This window comes from Rattus norvegicus, chromosome 16 (assembly GCF_021556685.1).
Source record: "Rattus norvegicus strain SHRSP/BbbUtx chromosome 16, alternate assembly SHRSP_T2T, whole genome shotgun sequence".
Classification (NCBI taxonomy): domain Eukaryota; kingdom Metazoa; phylum Chordata; class Mammalia; order Rodentia; family Muridae; genus Rattus; species Rattus norvegicus.
Genome location: NC_141549.1, coordinates 77,726,691 through 77,741,288, shown reverse-complemented (window position 1 = coordinate 77,741,288; position 14,598 = coordinate 77,726,691). Strand labels below are relative to the sequence as shown.

Below are 14,598 nucleotides of genomic sequence, written 5' to 3'. Positions count from 1 at the left end.
TTTTATTGAGTATTTTTGCGTCGATATTCATAAGGGAAATTGGTCTGAAGTTCTCTTTCTTTGTTGTGTCTTTGTGTGGTTTAGGTATAAGAGTAATTGTGGCTTCGTAGGAGGAATTCGGTAGGGCTCCATCTGTTTCAATTTTGTGGAATAGTTTGGATAATATTGGTATGAGGTCTTCTATGAAGGTTTGATAGAATTCTGCACTAAACCCGTCTGGACCTGGGCTCTTTTTGGTTGGGAGACCTTTAATGACTGCTTCTATTTCCTTAGGAGTTATGGGGTTGTTTAACTGGTTTATCTGTTCCTGATTTAACTTTGATACCTGGTATCTGTCTAGGAAATTGTCCATTTCCTGAAGATTTTCAAATTTTGTTGAATATAGGTTTTTATAGTAAGATCTGATGATTTTTTGAATTTCCTCCGAATCTGTAGTTATGTCTCCCTTTTCATTTCTGATTTTGTTAATTTGGACGCACTCTCTGTGTCCTCTCGTTAGTCTGGCTAAGGGTTTATCTATCTTGTTGATTTTCTCAAAGAACCAACTTTTGGTTCTGTTGATTCTTTCTATGGTCCTTTTTGTTTCTACTTGGTTGATTTCAGCTCTGAGTTTGATTATTTCCTGCCTTCTACTCCTCCTGGGTGTATTTGCTTCTTTTTGTTCTAGAGCTTTTAGGTGTGCTGTCAAGCTGCTGACATATGCTCTTTCCTGTTTCTTTCTGCAGGCACTCAGCGCTATGAGTTTTCCTCTTAGCACAGCTTTCATTGTGTCCCATAAGTTTGAGTATGTTGTATCTTCATTTTCATTAAATTCTAAAAAGTTTTTAATTTCTTTCTTTATTTCTTCCTTGACCAGGTTATCATTGAGTAGAGCATTGTTCAATTTCCACGTATATGTGGGCATTCTTCCTTGATTGTTATTGAAGACCAGTTTTAGGCCGTGGTGGTCCGATAGCACGCATGGGATTATTTCTATCTTTCTGTACCTGTTGAGGCCCGTTTTTTGACCAATTATATGGTCAATTTTGGAGAAAGTACCATGAGGAGCTGAGAAGAAGGTATATCCTTTTGCTTTAGGATAGAATGTTCTATAAATATCCGTTAAGTCCATTTGGCTCATGACTTCTCTTAGTCTGTCGACATCACTGTTTAATTTCTGTTTCCATGATCTGTCCTTTGATGAGAGTGGGGTGTTGAAATCTCCCACTATTATTGTGTGAGGTGCAATGTGTGTTTTGAGCTTTAGTAAGGTTTCTTTTACGTATGTAGGTGCCCTTGTATTTGGGGCATAGATATTTAGGATTGAGAGTTCATCTTGGTGGATTTTTCCTTTGATGAATATGAAGTGTCCTTCCTTATCTTTTTTGATGACTTTTAATTGAAAATTGATTTTATTTGATATTAGAATGGCTACTCCAGCTTGCTTCTTCTGACCATTTGCTTGGAAAGTTGTTTTCCAGCCTTTCACTCTGAGGTAGTGTCTGTCTTTGTCTCTGAGGTGTGTTTCCTGTAGGCAGCAGAATGCAGGGTCCTCGTTGCGTATCCAGTTTGTTAATCTATGTCTTTTTATTGGGGAGTTGATATTGAGAGATATTAAGGAATAGTGATTATTGCTTCCCGTTATATTCATATTTGGATGTGAGGTTATGTTTGTGTGCTTTCATTCTCTTTGTTTTGTTGCCAAGACGATTAGTTTCTTGTTTCTTCTAGGGTATAGCTTGCCTCCTTATGTTGGGCTTTACCAGTTATTATCCTTTGTAGTGCTGGATTTGTAGAAAGATATTGTGTAAATTTGGTTTTGTCATGGAATATCTTGGTTTCTCCATCAATGTTAATTGAGAGTTTTGCTGGATACAGTAACCTGGGCTGGCATTTGTGTTCTCTTAGGGTCTGTATAACATCAGTCCAGGATCTTCTGGCCTTCATAGTTTCTGGCGAGAAGTCTGGTGTGATTCTGATAGGTCTCCCTTTATATGTTACTTGACCTTTTTCCCTTACTGCTTTTAATATTCTTTCTTTATTTTGTGCGTTTGGTGTTTTGACATTTATGTGACGGGAGGTGTTTCTTTTCTGGTCCAATCTATTTGGAGTTCTGTAGGCTTCTTGTATGTCTATGGGTATCTCTTTTTTTAGGTTAGGGAAGTTTTCTTCTATGATTTTGTTGAAGATATTTACTGGTCCTTTGAGCTGGGAGTCTTCACTCTCTTCTATACCTATTATCCTTAGGTTTGATCTTCTCATTGAGTCCTGGATTTCCTGTATGTTTTGGACCAGTAGCTTTTTCCGCTTTACATTATCTTTGACAGTTGAGTCAATGATTTCTATGGAATCTTCTGCTCCTGAGATTCTCTCTTCCATCTCTTGTATTCTGTTGGTGAAGCTTGTATCTACAGCTCCTTGTCTCTTCTTTTGGTTTTCTATATCCAGGGTTGTTTCCATGTGTTCTTTCTTGATTGCTTCTATTTCCATTTTTAATTCCTTCAACTGTTTGATTGTGTTTTTCTGGAATTCTTTCAGGGATTTTTGCGATTCCTCTCTGTAGGCTTCTACTTGTTTATTAATGTTTTCCTGTGTTTCCCTAAGTGTGTTCATGTCTTTCTTGAAGTCCTCCAGCATCATGATCAAATATGATTTTGAAACTAGATCTTGCTTTTCTGGTGTGTTTGGATATTCCATGTTTGTTTTGATGGGAGAATTGGGCTCCGATGATGGCATGTAGTCTTGGTTTCTGTTGCTTGGGTTCCTGCGCTTGCCTCTCGCCATCAGATTATCTCTAGTGTTACTTTGTTCTGCTATTTCTGACAGTGGCTAGACTGTCCTATAAGCCTGTGTGTCAGGAGTGCTGTAGACCTGTTTTCCTCTCTTTCAGTCAGTTCTGGGGACAGAGTGTTCTGCTTTCGGGCGTGTAGTTTTTCCTCTCTACAGGTCTTCAGCTGTTCCTGTGGGCCTGTGTCTTGAGTTCACCAGGCAGCTTTCTTGCAGCAGAAAATTTGGTCTTACCTGTGGTCCCGAGGCTCAGGTTCACTCGTGGGGTGCTGCCCAGGGGCTCTCTGCAGCGGCAGCAACCAGGAAGACCTGTGCCGCCGTTTCCGGGAGCTTCAGTGCACCAGGGTTCCAGATGGTCTTTGGCTTTTTCCTCTGGCGTCCGAGATGTGTGTGCAGAGAGCAGTATCTTCTGGTTTCCCAGGCTTGTCTGCCTCTCTGAAGGTTCAGCTCTCCCTCCCACGGGATTTGGGTGCAGAGAACTGTTTATCTGGTCTGTTTCCCTCAGGTTCCGGTGGTGTCTCAGGCAGGGGTCCTGCCACTCCTGGGCCCTCCCCCACGGGAGCCCAGAGGCCTTATACAGTTTCCTCTTGGGCCAGGGATGTGGGCAGGGGTGAGCAGTGTTGGTGGTCTCTTCCGCTCTGCAGCCTCAGGAGTGCCCACCTGACCAGGCGGTTGGGTCTCTCTCTCACCGGGTCTGGGAGCAGAGAGCTGCTGCGGGCCGGGATCCGCGGGTGTGGGACTTCCGGTAAACACAGAACGTGCCCGGTCCTAGAGAAATTCTGCTTCCGTGTGTCCCAAGCTCACCAGGCAGCTTTCTTGCAGCAGAAAATTTGGTCTTACCTGTGGTCCCGAGGCTCAGGTTCGCTCGTGGGGTGCTGCCCAGGGGCTCTCTGCAGCGGCAGCAACCAGGAAGACCTGTGCCGCCCCTCAGTTCGTGAGAATCTTATTGAGTATTTTTGCATTAATATTCATGACAGAAATTGGTCAGAAGTTCTCTTTCTTTTTTGGGTCTTTGTGTGGTTTAGGTAATGGCATAACTGTGGCTTCATAGAATGAATTAGGTAGTGTTCTTTCTGTTTTTATTTTCTGGAATAGTTTGAAGAGTATTACGCCTTCTTTGAAGGGCTGATAGAAATCTTCATTAAAACCATCTGGTCCTGGGTTAGAAAACTTTTAGTGAGTGCTCCTATTTCTTTAGAGGTACTGGGACTGTTTAGATGGTTTATCTGATACTGATTTATCTTTGGTGCCTGGTATCTGTCTAGAAAATTATCCATTTCATCCAGATTTTCCAGTTTTATTGAAATAGGCTTTTGTAGTAGGATCTGGTGATTTTTTGAATTTCCTCAGTTTCTATAGTTCTGTCTCCCTTTTCATTTCTGATTTTGTTAATTGGGATACTCTCTGTGTACCCTCTGGTTAGTCTAGCTAAGGGTTTATCTATCTTGACTTTTTTTTCAAAGAACCAGCTCCTGGTTTTCTTGATTCTTTGTATAATTCTCTTTGTTTCTAATTGGTTGATTTCAGCCCCGAGTTTGATTATTTGCTGCTGTCTTCTCCTCTTGGTATATTTGCTTCTTTTTGTTCAGGTGTGCTGTCAAGCTGCTAATGTATGTTCTCGTTTCTTTCTTTCTTTTTCTTTTTATTTTTTTGAGGCACTCAGTGCTATGAGTTTTCCTCTTATCACTGCTTTCATTGTATTCGATAATTTGGGTATGTTGTACCTTCATTTTCATTAAATTCTAAAGTCTTTAATTTTTTCCTTTATTTCTTCTCTGACCAAGTTATCATTGAATAGAGAGTTGTTCAGCTTCCATGTGTACGTGGGCTTTCTGTTGCTTTTGTTATTGAAGACCAGCCTTAGTATGTGGTGATCTGATAGGATGCAAGGGATTATTTCAATCTTCTTGTATCTGTTGAGGCTTGATTTGTGACCAATTATATGGTCAATTTTGGAGAAGGTAGCATAAGGTGCTGAGAAGAAGATATATTCTTTAGGATGAAATGTTCTATAAATATCTGTTAAATCCATTTGGTTCATAACTTCTGTTAGTTTCACTGTGTCTCTGTTTAGTTTCTGTTTCCATGATCTTGACATTTGTGAGAGTGGGGTGTTGAAGTCTCTCACTATTATTGTGTGAGGTGCAATGTGTACTTTGAACTTTAGTAAAGTTTCTTTTATGAATGATGGTACCTTTGCATTTGGAGCTTAGTTGTTCAGAATTGAGAGCTCATCTTGGTAGATTTTTCCTTTGAGTATAAAGTGTCCTTCCTCATCTTTTTTGATAACTTTTTTGTTGAAAGTTGATTTTATTCAATATTTATCCCAGTTTGTTTCTTCGGACCATTTGCTTGGAAAAATTTTATCCAGTCTTTTACTTTGAAGTTGTGTCTGTCTTTGTCACTGAGGTGAGTTTCCTGCATGCAGCAAAATGCTGGGTCCTATTTACATATCTAGTCTATTAGTCTATGTCTTTTTATTGGGTAATTAAGTCCATTGATATTAAGAGATATTGAGGATAAGTGATTGTTGCTTCCTGTTATTTTTGTTGTTAGAGGTGGAGTAATGTTTGTATGGCTATCTTCTTTTGGGTTTGTTGAAAGAAGGTTAATTTCTTGCTTTTTCTTGGATGTAGTTTCCCTCCTTTCGTTGGAGTTTTCCATGTATTATCCTTTGTAGGGCTGGATTTGTGGAAAGATATTGTTTAAATTTGGTTTTGTCATGGAATATCTTGGTTTCTCCATCTATGTTAATTGAGAGTTTTGTTGGGTATAGTAGCCTGGGCTGGCATTTGTATTCTCTTAGGGTCTGTATGACATCTGCCCAGGATCTTCTTTTAGAGTCTCTGTTGAGAAGTCTGCTGTAATTCTAATCGGCCTTTATGTTACTTGACCTTTTTCCCTTACTGCTTTTAATATTCTTTGTTTTGTGGATTTGGTGTTTTGATTATTATGTGATGGGAGGAGTTTCTTTTCTGGTCCAATCTATTTGGAGTTCTGTAGGCTTCTTATGTTTATAGTCATCTCTTTCTTTAGGTTAAGGAAGTTTCCTTCTTTAGTTTTGTTGAAGATATTTACTGGCTCTTTGAGTTGGGAATCTTTGCTCTCTTCTATACCTATTATCCTTAGGTTTGGTCTTCTCATTGTGTCCTGGATTTCCTGGATGTTTGGGGTTAGGAGCTTTTTGCATTTTGCATTTTCTTTGACTGTTGTGTCACTGTTTTCTATGGTGTCTTCTGCCCCTGAGATTCTTCTACCTCTTGAATTCTGTTGGTGATGCTTGCATCTGTGACTCCTGATCTCTTTCTTAGGTTTTTCTATCTCCAGAGTTGTCTTCCTTTGTGCTTTCTTTATTGTTTCTAATTCCATTTTAGATCCTGGATGGTTTTGCTCAATTCCTTCACCAGTTTGATTGTGTTTTCCTGTATTTCTTTATGGGATTTATGTGTTTCTTCTTTAAGGGCTTCTACCTATTTGCCTGTGTTCTCCTGTATTTCTTTAAGGAAGTTATTTATGTCCCTCTTAAAGTCCTCTATCATCATCATGAGATGTGATTTTAAATCAGAATCTTGCTTTTTCAGTGAGTTGGGGTATTCAGGGCTTGCTGTGGTGGGAGAACTGGGTTCTGATGATGCCAAGTAGCCTTGGTTTCTGTTGCTTATGTTCTTGCACTTGCCTCTCAACATCTGGTTATCTCGCGTTATCTGTTCTTTGGTGTCTCTGACTATAGCTTGTCCCTCCTGTGAACCTGTGATCTTAAGTGTGTTAACACTCCTGGGAAACCAGTTCTCTACAGGTGGTTTTGTATTTTGGAGAGCTGTGAAAGGGAAGGGGAAAGCAATCTTAAAGGAATCTCCCTGATCCTCAGGCTCTCAATGACCTTCCACCCCCCTCTTCTGCTATATTCCCTGAGCCTTAGATGGGGTGGTTGCTTGTAGACGTAGCTGCTGGAACTGGGTAGAACCTTATTCTTTTATTCCTACAGCTCTGTAATATATCTAAAATGTTGGTTGTCTTCCTCCTTTAGAAGCTTGGATGATGCTTTCTGGTACCATGAATGCTAGTTCTCAGAGAGTGGGTATTCAGATCAGTCCCAGCTCCAGTGGCCTCTGTGTCTACATGCCAACAATGGGCAATAGCATTGGCCTTTAATGTTTTAGGAGTCTCTTGGACAACTCAAAGAGGGTTATCTGTACCTGATGTTATGGGTTTGAGTAGATGATTTTTAGCCCTTGGAAGGAACATTGTCCACCAAAAATGACAAATTTTTATTTAAACTATATATGTATTTTATACACAGAATTATGTGTATTATAGGTTTTTATAGGTTGATAATAGTATGGTTGTTTATGACTTTCTCAGACATAACTCTTTTTACCCTCCCCTCTTCTAATTCTGTATTTATCTCCCTTCACTGCCCTGATTAGAACCCTCCTGCTTTCCCATCTCCCCTTTAGATCACTTGTACCCTGATATTCCCTTCTCTGTTGCCTCCCAACCTCTCTACCCAGATAACGATCCTTTTACTTTCCTGGTTTCTGCAGTTACCCCAGGATATATACTCACAGTTGAAGATTTGGAACAAGGGATCTCAGAGAAGGGAGAACATGTGATGTTTCTCTTTCTGGAGTCTAGGTCACTCAACATGATCTTTGCTAGCTCCATCCATTTGCCTGCAAAGTTCATGATTTCAGTTTCTTAACAGCTGAATAGAATTCCATGGTGGATATGGGCCACATTTTCATTGTCCATTTATCGGTGGAAGCACATTTAGGATGTCTCCATTTCCTACCCACTGTAAGGAGAGTTATCAATGAATGGGACTGAGCAGAGTAACTGGTATGATGGATACTGTAGTATGTGGGAGAGTCCCTGAGTACTTGCCAAGGAGCTGTAGCTGGGTCCTGTGGTAGATTAATTTTTAGTTTTCTTAGAATTCTCCACACCAATTTCCATAGTTCCTTACCAGTTTGCAATATCCCATCTTGCTAATCTTGCCCATTCTTACTAGGATAAGATGAAATCTCACAGTTGTTTTGATTTGTATTTCCCTAAATGCTAGGGATGATAAATATTGTGGGGGACATTTCCTATCCATTTCCACACACACACAAATCTTTTGAGAACATTGTTCAGGTCTATTTTCCAAATAATAATAATAATGTTTAATTATTAATATTTATTACTACTAATAGTTGAGTTCTTTATATATTCTGGATATTAATTCCCAACAGATGTAGCTGGCAAAAGTTCTCTCCAGTGCTATGGCCTTCCTCTTCACCCACTTGTTTCTTTAGCTGTGTGGCAGCTTTCGGTTTTATGAAGTCCCACTTGTCAGTTGTTGGCCTTAATTCCTAGGCCCACAGTCCTGTTCAGAAGGTCCTTCCCTATGTGGGGGATTATGTTGCCCATGTTTTCTTCCAGCACATTCGGCATTTCAGGTTTCATGTGTAAGTCTTCATTCCATTTGGCACTAATTTTTGTGCCCGATGGTACAGTTCTAAGTTCATTCTTCCGTATGTGGACACACAGTTTGCCCAGCACCATTTGTTGAAGATGCTGTCTTTTCTCCAGCTTTTTTGATTTTGGCATCTCTGTCCAATATTAAGTGGTCGAAGTTCCTGTACTCATGTCTGAGTCTTTGATGTGGTTCCGTTGGCCTACATGTCTATACCTTTTTAAAATTATTATTTCTATGGCTCTGTAATATATCTAAAATCTGGAATGGTAATCTCTTCCCCTCAGGACGGTTCCGGCTATCCAAAGTCTTTGTGACTCCATATGAATTTTAGGGTTTTTTTCCCCTATTTCTGTGAAGAATGAGATGGGAATTTTGATTAAAAGGTGACTAAGAGCAACAGAAATAACCTACATTGCTGTCTGGGGAGCCTCAAGGTCTCCCTGACCAATAATCTGAAATGAAGCATTTTCTCACACCTAGCACTGGAGTTTTTTTAGTCTATTGCTCTGGGGTAAAATACTATCAGCATAACTTCATTTAAACTATATATGAAAATGTATAATACGTATTTATATGTACCATATGTAAATTTAGGCTAATAAAAATTATTCCTTACAGCCTTTTCAAACACTGTCATTTTAATACATAAAAGTTACATTTTAATGAAGTTCAATTTCCCTATTTTTCTTTTGCCTTACTGCACTATATTTGAGATTGACATTTTAATTGAAAAATACCAGCTAATCAACATATTTGTAGCATGTAAATACCTATGCTGAGCATTCTTAACACCAAGAGAAAACAACCTTGGCTTGGAACCTTCCTTGTGTCTTGAGTGTATCATTACAAACTCTGAAGTGCTGCATGTTTAATGGATGTGGTTGCTCCGTGTGTATTAACAGGAATAAGAGATTTTAAACTCATTGGACTCAGTGGTTCTCTGTGTGTATCAGTTTTATGATGAAACTAACTTTTTTCTTTAACCATCTCTTTTTTTTAGAATCTTCCTAAATACTATGATGACTGCCCCTTTTTCTTTTGGTTTCATACATCTTTTATTCGAAATAACAGGTAGGATACTTTGTAATCCGACAGAAACAGCTTAATGTGTCATGCGTTAAGACAGGGATTATGCCAGGTTCAACTTCCCCCCCTCCCCCATGGACCTCATTCCCAGTAGCTGCTCTCACCACCACCCAGCCCACCTCACCTGAGACATTTTGTAACCTGGTGAGGGTTATTTTTTAAATACGGCTACTTGTTGAACCTCAGCGCTGTGCTAACCACAAGCTCTGAGCCCTTGGATTACAAGTTAAAGTGTAGTATACTCAGATCTTGACGTGACAGTACATTCCTTCCAAGGAAATTTAATACGCATCTGCTCAATGCCTTGAGTTTGATAAGGCGGGTCTCAAGGAATAAGTGTTGGTTAGCTGTCACCCACCGACCAAATTCCGTGTGTGACCCCGAGGTGTGCACAGGTCAGAAGCTGATTGGCACGCCTAACATCTAGGACAGGAGTTAGACAGCATAGGCATTGGTGAAGTCACCTAAAGTCATTCCTGTGACAGTTTTCCTCTTAAATGTGATTAGAAAATCATTTATTAGAAACCGAATTGGAAATCCTTATTAAAAAAGAATCTTGTTGTAATGAGAAGGGGGAGGCAGGGACAGACACGTTGACAGACAGACGACAGACAGACAGAATGAGAATCCACTATGTCCTCACCTTCTCTTCAAGCTGCCCAAGACTGGATAACGAGTCAAGGTTTGTAAGACACTAGTGGCCCACAGACTCACACTGCGCACACACTTAGATGCGTAAAGCCACCCTGGATTTGATGGAGATTTTTACCACTTATTGCTGAGTGTGCAAGCCTTTGAGTCATGAGTCTTTGACAGCCAGCTGGTACTCGGGTGCTAGTTCTCAAGAGTGATTTTTGCTAAAGGATGATTTCGTTCTTCATGGTCAATGTTAATATAGAAGCAAAGCTGGATTGTTTTTAATGCTCACTTTTATATGAGATTCTAAATGTTCGCACTGTTTAATTTGCATATGAGCATGATGTTTATATAGTAGAGGTGGCTGTTTAGCCAAAACACCAACTTTTCCACCTAGAGTAGAAGTGGTATTTTATTACTGGGTTTCATTAGACATCTCTGGAGTATTTCTCACTTAGAGAAATATCAATAAAGGAATGCTGGAAGCATCAGCAACATGTCCTTACTAAGGTAGTTTGTATCTTGAAGAATTGCAAGGAGCCAGCTGACACACAGAAGAGGGACTGAGGCCCCGATCAGTAGTGGTCTCTTCTGACATGCCAAAATGGGTAATCTATCGCATGCCTTTCTGTCAGCCCTAAAAGAAAGTATAATGGGTTTTCTCCTGTCTTTAGGCTTTATCTACCAAGAAGCGAATTGGATAATACCCATAAACAAAAAACATGGAAAATTTATGGTCCAAAGTTTGCAGTCGAGGTGTATTTTGAGGAGATAAGCTCCACGGTTATGTACTAGCTGTTGAATAAGTGCCGCTCCCCTTCTTGGATAGAATTATGTTCCAGATCCGTGCTACATAGTCATGTCTTCTAACCTATGTTTTTGATGGTATGTCCGTATTTTATATATATGTGAGTGTATATGCATGTACATATGTTTCTGGGAAATATATTAAATGTATACAGGAAAATTACGTCAACTGTCATGTTTTCTTTTGAAGGTATATACAATAACAATACAGTCTTTCTCTTTTTGAGAGACGGTTGTACTATATAACCTTTGCTAGCCTGGAATTCACTATGTAGGCCAGATGTGAACTCACAAAAGTCCACCTGCCTGAGTCCTGGGATTATAGACCTGTACCACCATGCCTGGCTGTCTTTGTATTGTTTGGAATACGCACTACCCGGGAGTATTAGGTATAATTTTTGAAGAAATTTGAAGTAACAAAAAGAGAGCTATATAAAAATTGTGTTCCCACAAAGCACATGTACTTACATATTTCTGAACAAGTATTCTCTGTTTTATATTTGTGATTTGCTTCTACTAGATTCCCAGATTGCTCAGATATAGCTGATTGGCGGCAACGCCAAAGTTTTTGCTTTGCTTTGATATTTATTTTACCTGCATACTTGTGCCTAGCATGTACTTGTGCATGGGTGTGCATGTGCCATGGTAAACAAGTAGCCAGCAGAGGGAGACTGTTCTCTGCCTCCATCAGATGGGCTCTGAGATCAAACCCAGGTTGAGCATCAAGCACCTTTACCCACTGAGCCATCTCCCCAGTTGAGCAAAACCAATGTTTTAAACCCAGAGAAGGAAAAAAAACAAACAAAACTCCTAGGCCCTCACTGCTACCTCCCTTTCCCTTTTCTCTAGCAACGCAGGTAGCAGACATGACAAACTCCCTTTACTACACACACAGGAAGGATGGAAAGACACGAGTGAGCTTGAAAAGCGAAGCCCTCGGTGGTTCCCGCTCGTGTGTAACATTAAATGAAGCTGAAGGAAGCCGCGTGGCTTACGCGGATTGAAATTCATTGCTAACGATGCAGGCCAGGATGAATTCATCTGGAAGTGAATGGTAGCAGCTAGGAAAACATTCTGCTTGCTGTCATACCAGAGACACCACCTAAGAAATGTCAATAGGTAATTCCATCATTATGCAAAGACCACAGAGTGACTGTCCATAAAGTAATGACAGCTACTGAACAATATACCCTACAGGACCACAGATCCACTGCCCACTGGCAGAAATAACACTATGCAGGACGCGGCTGTGTAACTCCTGAAACACCGCATTCTGTAGAAATCGCTCTAAAAACAATACTCCGCGAAAATAAAAGGGGTTTGGGGCAGATCACTGCAGTCAAGCAACTGGGCATAGTCTGTACACATCACTTACACCCGTCCGGACACTGGGTTAGCAGCTCAGAGGTCTGGAAGGTGGGACTGTATATTTCGTTTTGAAGGGAAAAGAACATAAATAAGGGTGTGACTGCCTTGGGTGTGACTGGGACTCTGAGTATCCCTGGGAATGGGAGGGCAGCAGTCTGAGAGAGCTGGCAGGGGGCTTTGCCCCCTCTTTCTTGCCATCCTCTAAACATCCCCAAAGATCCTGGTCCTGTCCTCCCCCAGTCTGGCTCTTCTCTAAGGAAAAACACTCTCCACATTATTGCTACTATCTCCCATAATTCCAGCTATGGAAACACGCGCTGGGGCAGGAAGGCTGCACATGACTACGTTTAATTTGCGAGCGGCATGATCATGGGCAGATTCCATGACAGGCTAGCCTTTTAGCTTGTCACACTGGGAACAAGGACAGAAGAAAACTTCAATTTTAGCCTAGAGATGGTGGTACACCTTTAATCCCAGCACTCAGGAGGCAGAGGCAGGCAGATCTCATATGAGTTTGAGGCCAGCCTGGTCTACATAGTGAGTTCTAGATCAGCCAGGGCTACACAGAGAGACCCTGTCTTGAAAAATAAACCAATAAACAAAACCGTTCTTTGAGAAGAGGTAATGTTGCGGTTTCTCCCATTCCAGACTCATCGAAACCTCTGACAGTTAAAGATTTCCATGCTATTCTGGTTTTGTAGGAATTTCTTTAGGCCTCTTGGTGTTTTGCTGTCCTGGACACCCAAGTGATTACTTCTTAGAACAAACTGAGAAACTCACTCACAGTACAGCTGAATGATGTTACCTGCCTTAGAACTTACCAACCTGACATGAGATTATCCCAATTGCAAAGCATTTGGGGCAGAAGAGTTTGGGGCATGATGTCACACACTTGCAGTCAGCATTCGGGAGGTCGAGGAGAGAAGGTCACCTTCAGTTCAAGGTCATTCTGTGCTTCGTAGTGAGTGCCAGGTCAGTCTGAGCTAGAGTGAGACCCGGTCTCAAAAACCATCAAGAAAAACAATTTTCCTAAACTTAATAGCAAGCACTTTATTTCTAAAAAGTAGCTACAATGAGGGGTTGACAGGGCGGGGGCTGAGGAGGGTGGGGGCTGAGGAGGGGAGTGGGCTGAGCAGGGCGGGGGCTGAGCAGGGCGGGGCTGAGCAGGGCGGGGGCTGAGCAGGGCGGGGGCTGAGCAGGGCGGGGCTGAGCAGTGCAGAGCGGTGGCGCTGAGCAGGGGTGGGATGGGAGGTCACTTAGTAAAGTGCCTGCTGAGCAAGCGTGAGGACCTGAGTCCAGATCTTAGCACCTGTGCAAAAGCTGGACACAGCACACACCTGCAGCCCCAGTACTGGGGGACCAAAGGCAGATCTCAAGGGTTCACTGGTTTTCCAGTCCACTCAGCCAGTTCCAGACCCAGCAAGACCCCCTGTCTCAAAAAACCCTAAGGCTGAACCCCAAGTGAACGGGATTCTTGGGGGAAGGGCGGTAATGGGGGGAGGATGAGGAGGGGAACACCCATATAGAATGGGGGGGAGGGGTTAGGGGGATGTTGGCATGGAAACCGGGAAAGGGAATAACATTTGAAATGTAAATAAGAAATACCCAATTTAATAAAGATGGAAGAAAAAAATAAATAAATACAGATAATATAAAAGATGTTAAAAAAAAAAACTCTAAGGCTGACTTGAGTAACCCCAGGCAGTTGGCCAGGTTTCCAGCACCAGGCAAGGTATCCCTCTTGTTGAGTAGGCAATACATCAAATTAAAGAGTTGTTGATTACCACTGAAGTATGTGTCCCACAGGTGAGGGTTATCATGCTACACTGAAGTCACTCGCCTTGGAGGAAAACCTACGATTACTAAAGCAGCATAATCTAACTACAGTCTGAGCACTAGTCTTTCTACACAGGTAAGTGCGGTCCTCACCTCTCACCAAGGAAACCTCTTTACAACAGACAGAGACCAGGCAGACAGCCGCAACTGACCACACTACAGAGTTACGGGGCCATCTCAGCAGATACGTCTACAACACAATGCCTGCTTCTAAGGCTCAGATTTCACTGCAGAAGAGGGGGTGGGAAAATTCTAAGAACCAGAGAGAGGATCTTGAAGTTTGCCGTGAGACTGTCTCTCCTAGAAATGTCACAGAAGCTACACCCACAGCCACATGAATCTGGCTGTCTAAACAGGGTCTGAAGACGACAACACCAATAGATACGATATCAAAATCAGAAAGCTCGCCAAGCCTCATTCCTAGACAAAGGACAGCTAAGGAGTGCTGGGAGCGGAGTCCTCTCCAGGGATTAGGTCATCCAACACCGAAGGGTCAGCCCGGAAAACATACACATAAGAGACATTACATACACTGAACAGGAGCAAGATATGTATATGCTGTGTGTGTGTGTGTGTACAACAAAGAGAAAGAGGTCGTGAATCTGAAAAAGAGCAAGTATATGGCTGGGAGGAGAAAA

The 14,598-nt window shown here is 41.5% G+C and overlaps 2 protein-coding genes across 2 annotated transcripts in view; one reads left to right on the top strand and one right to left on the bottom strand.

The window, feature by feature from the left end:
• The window catches only part of Tpte2 (transmembrane phosphoinositide 3-phosphatase and tensin homolog 2), a 100,213-nt gene extending 89,297 nt beyond the window's left edge, over positions 1–10,916 (top strand). For both annotated transcript variants that reach the window (NM_001419184.2, NM_001419185.2), the window contains 2 exon segments: positions 9,228–9,298; positions 10,624–10,916. In NM_001419184.2, coding sequence (NP_001406113.1) covers positions 9,228–9,298; positions 10,624–10,744 — 192 coding nt within the window. In that variant the 3' untranslated portion in view covers positions 10,745–10,916.
• Positions 1–14,598, bottom strand: part of Erich1 (glutamate-rich 1) — a gene marked incomplete at its 5' end in the record, with an annotated part of 52,793,804 nt that overhangs the window by 5,923,075 nt on the left and 46,856,131 nt on the right.